The sequence below is a fragment of the Papaver somniferum genome, chromosome 9, assembly GCF_003573695.1.
Source record: "Papaver somniferum cultivar HN1 chromosome 9, ASM357369v1, whole genome shotgun sequence".
In the NCBI taxonomy this organism is placed as follows: Eukaryota; Viridiplantae; Streptophyta; class Magnoliopsida; order Ranunculales; family Papaveraceae; genus Papaver; species Papaver somniferum.
Genome location: NC_039366.1, coordinates 43271878 through 43278725, shown reverse-complemented (window position 1 = coordinate 43278725; position 6848 = coordinate 43271878). Strand labels below are relative to the sequence as shown.

The window sequence follows — 6848 nt, the reverse complement described above, 5'->3', positions numbered from 1 at the left end:
TCGGTGGATGATAATGCATACTTCAAAAAAGGAAATTTTTATTGGATAATATTTCTCACACTCTCATTTTTTGATTGTAGTTATCAAAGTGTAAGCCGACACGTGGCCATAGAAAGGCGCGGGAATCTGGTGAAAAGATCTTAATTCAAGCCCCGAGATTCGTCGTTAGGGACTTATCAAGTCAGAATTATCCTTATCTGCACGGAAGCGAAGTAAAGTTTGGGACGAGGTGACTCGCCAAAGAGGACGTAAAACGCGAAAGGAATCAGATGTCCATTACGAAATGACCACGAAATAATGTGACTTGGCTTGGAAGAAAAGCTACCCCAACGAAGTAGATGAATTATCGGGCAAGAAATAGGACATGTGTCCCGACAAGACCACGTGAAGTCAACGAAAGGTGCGGGAAAACTTTATGGAATATGCTCCAGGCGAAGTATAAAGTAATTTCGGCGAGATAATGTGGGTTGTATACCATTAGGGTTGTTGGAGGCTATAAATAGAGACCTTGGGGCAATGTAAAGACAGAGATCTTTTGGAGAGAGAAAGGTCTAGAATAGGAGATAGAGAATTAGGGTTTCCTTGGAATTCATAGGCTTAGAGAAGGAATTAGGGTTTCCTGGTAACTCACGAGTGTAACTTATATTTCGTTTGAGATTAATAAATAAACTTAAGTTCTTGTGTTTATCAAGTCTTAGATCTTACTTACTTTCCATTTGGGTGTGTTGCTGGATTTCCAGTAATCACATTTTGGCGCCCAGAAACAAGGACTTAGATTGGATCTATCCTCGTCTACAGAGTAGGGAGAGAAGCGGAAGTTGCACCAAAGAGGCAGAAACCAAAGATATGAGAAGGCTGGTTCGAGATCCGAATATTAAGCGGAAAGACTAGCAAAGAGGTGGATTAAAGGACGAATTTCAGAACGAGGTAAACGATGAAGGGAAAGGTGAGGCAAACGAAATCACAAACGGTGTTGAGAAGGAGTAAACATTGGAGACTCGGGATCAGGATGTAAAGGACGATATATTGATAAAGGATGAAAGAAGAAGGATCATGATACAAGGGAAATGCAGATCGAAAGTGAAAGCCGGGACTGTGGAGAAACCTGGTCAGATTGTGAAAGCCGGGACTACTGCCGAGAAGGAAATGAACCGAGAAAGGGCGGAGGAAAACGTTGACGAGGAGGATGAGGTATCGGAAGAACTGGGTGAAACCCCTAATCAGGAGGAAGATGACCAGATGATGCATGAGGAACGTGAACGAGAAATGACTGATGAGGTCATGTGGGAAGGAAACAATGAAGCGGAGGAGATCACGTCGTCATCTCAAAGGCATATCCAGTGCGAAAGAAATCAGGAGATATATGAACAAGGGATGATGGAGTTGTTAGAAGGGTACCATAAAAAAAAAGACTTGAGGAGGCTGTTAGAAGAGGCGAGACGGGAAAATCGCGAGCTAAGGTATGAGGAAGAGAGGAAACGTGAGGAATAAATCAAACGCGTCAAGACAGAAGTGAACATTGATGAAATAAGAATGAGAACCGTAGACCATGAGAAATTATGCGAGATACGAAGCTTAAGGATGCAGGCAGGAAGTTCACAAAAAGGCGACGAGAAGACGGAGGAGAGAGGCATAAGCTGAAGAACAAAAGGCAGATCAGACAAGAGTCAATGGCCTGGACGGAGTTAAAACTTCCAGAACTTAACACAACTATGGAGAAGGTATGGGAGGAGGTGATATTAACCGAGGAGATACCGGCACCACCAAATATGGGGAGAGAACCAGTCCCGGGAAGCAAGAGTCATGAATTTTTCAGGTATCATGGTTTTCACGGGAACCATACCAACAGCTGTAGAAGTGTTAGGAAGACCATACACCGGCTTATCGGACAAGGGAAACTTGCGCACTACATTGACCAAAAGGAGGCACCGATGATTACTTGTCACAACAAGCAGGCAAAAGTAAACCGAGAAAGTAAAAGATTAAGTTGTAATTTCATAGAACATTCCAAGGGAAGTTTCCAAGATTTTGAAGATAATGTACTCTCAAGAGTGTACAAGGTGGATTGCGAAGGTACTGAGATAATTAATTCCCCGAAGGAAGAACCATTAGAAGTCTGGCAAAGGAGAGAAATATCCTTTTCGGTGAAGGACGTGCCAGAAGGAGAAATTCAGCATATGAATTCACTAGTCATTAGCCTAGCTATGGCCAAGATTGCATCCCAGGAAGGGGGCCAGCAAAATAAGGTGATGACTTGGGCGGTGGACAAAGTCTTGATAGACATGAGTAGCTCAGTAGACGTCCTATTCTACCATACCTTTAGAGCTCTGGGGTACGAGGATTCTGACTTGTTACCTTCTACGTATACGTTGTATGGATTCAACAGAGTGGCGACAAGTCCAAAAGGCGAGATATGCTTGAAAATATCTGCAGGAGAGTTGAAAACAAAGGTTACTCTATGTGTGGTAGATGTGGAGTCGCCATATAACGCTCTTATAGGTAGACCATGGGTTCATGGAGTAAAAGGAGTTGCGTCCACTTATCACCAAATGATACGGTTCCCTATGCCAAGTGGAATCGGAGAAATACGAGGAAGCGGAGAATAAGACGATAGCTGTAACGAGAAAGATATCGATCTTTAAGAGAATAAAGTGAAATGGAAGAAGGAACGGAAGAGGAAGGTACTGGAGTTGAAGAAGAATAACGAATTACGGGTATACCTGGCAAAGGCTAAAGAAGGGTGGGCAACACCTAGCGAGGTACCAGAAAAGGAGGGAGAACCCGCGAAGCCCATAAAAGAACCAACCCCGTTGGGAGAGCCAATCTTGAATTTCGCCGCAGTCGAACCGACGAAAGATGTAAATCTAGGAACGGAAGACGAACCAAAAATCATAAAAATTGGGACGGAGATGGAGGTGGAAGAAGAAAGGAGGTTGGTGGAACTATTAACAAAATATGGAGACATATTTGCGTGGAGCATGAAGGAAATGCCAGGCATTGATCCGCGTATTGCGTGCCATCGGTTGAAATTATACCCAGCAATCAAGCCAGTAAGACAACGGATAAGGAAGATAGCGACGACCTATTATAAGCAAATTGACAAGGAACTTCAGAAGATGATGAAGGCAGGCATCATAAAACCGGCGAAATATCCAGATTGGGTTGTTAATATGGTAATTGTACTAAAGAAGAAAAATGGCATAAGAATCTGTATTGATTTCAGTGATCTAAATACCGCTTGTCCCAAGGATAGTTTCCCCTTACCAAATATCCCTCAGATGGTGGAAGCAGCGTCTGGGTACAAAAGGTTATCATCCATGGATGAATATTGTGGATACAATCAAATACCTTTGGCCGAAGAAGACCAAGAGCACACGGCTTTCTTCTCTCCTAGAGGGCTGTACTGCTACACAAGAATGCCATTTGGATTGAAAAATGTAGGGGCCACATACCAGCGAATGGTGGAAAAAGTACTCGCAAAATGGGTACACACAACGTTGGAAGTTTATGTAGACGACATGTTGGTCAAAACCAAAGACTCCGGAGATAATGTGGAAGACCTAAAAGAGATATTCGATCAGATGAGGAGATACAAGATGAAATTCAATCCATTGAAGTGCATTTTCGGGGTAGAATCAACGAAGTTCTTAGGCCATATAGTTTCTCGAAAAGGTATAAAGGTGGATCCTACAAAAGTACAGGCGATACTAGAAATGCCATCACCATCTACCGTAAAAGATGTGAAAAATTAAATGGGAAGCTCGCGACACTGGGAAGGTTCATCTCACGGTCATCTGATAAATGTAAACACTTCTTTGACATTTTAAAGAAGGGAGCAAAATTCGTGTGGACACAAGAGTGTGAGGAATATTTGAAGGGCATAAAAGAACACCTAATCAAGTTATCAATCATGCAAAATCCGGAACCAGAAGAGGAGTTGTTACTCTGTCTCGCATCCACACCAAATGCTATTAGTACAGTCCTACTCAGGAACGACGGAGGAGTAGAAAAACCCATATTCTACGTGAGTAAAACCTTGAACTCCGCAGAAAGAAATTACCCTAAGATCGAAAAATTGATTTTGACATTATTTTATGCATCACAAAAATTACGGACTTATTTCCAAACCCACAAGATCAAAGTCCTCACAAGGGTACCCATAGAGTCAGTCTTGAAGCATTCCCAAAGGGTTGGGAGAGTAGAGAGGTGGAACACTCACATCAACCATTTCAGGCTGAAGTACGAAGTACACACTTCGACGGAGTCGCATATAATAGCAGAGTTTCTCGCTGAATTTCCTTCGGAAGAAGATGGGAGTGCGGAAGACATGATGGAGATAGACGAATGCTGACCGGACCCAAGAGATCTGTTAAAGCAAAGTCATCCCAGGAGATGGGAAATCTTCATTGACGGGGCATCTAATAACTGTGGAGAGGGTGTAGGAATAGTATTCACTTCGCCTGCAGGTGAGCAAATAGTATTTTGTTTTCGGCTGGAATACAAAGCCATGAATAATGAAACCGAGTATGAGGCAGTAATACAGGCTCTGAGAATTGCAATATAAATGGAATTGGACGAAATACGAATTACTAGTGACTCGCAACTGGTAGTTCATCAGATTGAAGGAGTGTATAATGAAGTTGATCCAGTGATGAAGAAATATCAGCAGCTCGTGCAAGACTATTCGAAGAATATACGAAGTATCATATGGAGAAACATAAATAGAGATAACAATCTACATGCAGATGAATTATCCTTCATAGCTTCCATGATTGAGAATCTGAAAATCAGGCATATTGTGATTCAGCGGTTGATGCAGCCATCAGTAAGCAGAGAAGAAAAAGAACTTCATGTAATGACGATAGAAGAAAAGAACTCAGTAATGAGCAAAGAAGACTGGATAACACCAATCTACAACTACTTGACGAAAGGAGACTTGCCACGAGATAGACAAGAGGCAAACAAAATCAAAAGTAAATCCACGAATTACGAGGTGCGAGAAGGGATCCTTTATAGGCGATCATTTTTGGGCCCATTGATGAGATGCTTATCGCAGGAGGAAGGGATTGAAATTATGAAGTCAATTCATTATGGAGACGCTGGAAACCACATTGGAACCAGATAACTAGCTTACAAGACCCGTACACATGGTTAATTTTGGCCCTACATGCATAAAGATGCGAAAGACATTTCTATAAGGTGTGAGGTGTGTCAAAGGTTCGTCAAAAGAATACATGCACCATCCAAAAGCTTGAACTCCGTATTGAGCATGTGTCCATTCTCCATGTGGGGAATAGATATCGTGGGACCCTTTGTCATGGGGACGAAGAAAATAAGGTACTTGATTGTAGCAACAGACTACTTCACGAAGTGGGTAGAGGCAAAGGATGTGCAGCATACAAAAGACGGAGATATATACGATTTTATCCTTGAGCACATCATTTGTAGATTTGGCATACCAGTCCTAATTGTTTCAGACAATGGAAAGTAGTTCGAAAGGGAAAATGTGAAGATGTTGTTCAGCGCCTTTAAGATTCAACCAGGGAAATCTACTCTATTATATCCCCAGAGTAATGGGCAGGCAGAGGCTACAAATAAAACGGTGGCCTCCACGTTGAAAAAGAAGCTGGAAGGGCATCATAAAGGATGGTGTGAGTAGATCCCGAACGTGCTATGGTCATTGTAGAACCACAAGGTGAGAGCAACAGGAGTATCGTCATTCTGTTTAACGGACGGAGCAGAGGCAGTGCTACCAACAGAAGCCATCCTGCGCACAACGAGGAGAGAAGCATGGGAAAAAGGGTTAAACAGGGACTTAATTCTTGCAAGATTGGACGATCTCGAGGAAAGTAGAGAAATTGCGTTACAACATATGACGAAATACCACCAGAGGATGTCGAGAGAATATAATAAAAGGGTAAAACCAATAAGATTCCTCCCGGGAGAGCTGGTGCTACGAGAAATACCACCTTATCAGCGAGGACCAGGAGGAAAGCTAGAAACCACTTGGGAGGGTCCATACATCGTAAAGAGGGTTGTTGGGAACGGGGCATATGAATTAGCAGACTGCGAAGGGAAGGATACCAACGAAGAAGGGAAGATAATTTACGGCGAAGTAGAACGACAAGATAGAAGGCTAGATCATCCTTGGAATCCTGTTTACATTAAGAAACATTATCCCTAAATGTAAGAAGCGAACAAAATTTATCAATAAAATATTTCTACAATTTTATATGAATGGATCCGTTTACACGAGCAGATAAGACCTCACATTAGGAGGCAAATAATGACGACGAAATAAACAGTTTCTAGGGAAACATAAAACCTTCGCCTAGGAAGGCTGGGAACCCACGGCATGCATCCTAGTTCGCATGAAAATGCAAGAGGCAAATACCTAACGCACGTCGTGGACAATTCTCAGGCATAAATCTAGGGGAAATGATAAGACATATCCGCTGAGGGTCCCTTTTATGATGGCCTTCGGTAAGGGGTGCAGAAATATGACCAAGACGCCGACATATTCGATTGAGCTGCGGGTGCCTAGGACGTCTGGAGCGTTACCGTCCATTTCCATCTGGCAAGTCTTGGCTACGATGCACTCGATCCCAAAGAAACCTCACTTAGGGTGTGGCCTCGTAACCCTGAGCCTCATCGACGAGGGGGATAAGAAGTCACTAAAACAACTGAATGTCGTAATAACCGGATGGGAGGAGACCAACATGCATGTTAGGGTTAACCTCCTTGAAGGGGAACTCAGGGGGAATATAAAGGGATGACACCCTCTAAATTAGGGAGCTGTGTGACCAAAAAAGACGGCAATGTCATGGGGATACTATTCATGGGAATAG

General features: G+C 42.9%; 1 protein-coding gene across 1 annotated transcript; it reads left to right on the top strand.

The window, feature by feature from the left end:
* Positions 1 to 1559: 1559 nt before the first annotated feature.
* On the top strand, positions 1560 to 2606 carry LOC113311886. Its single transcript, XM_026560677.1, has one exon. It carries the CDS (start codon positions 1560 to 1562, stop codon positions 2604 to 2606), a length of 1047 nt encoding a protein of 348 aa, XP_026416462.1.
* Positions 2607 to 6848: the final 4242 nt, after the last annotated feature.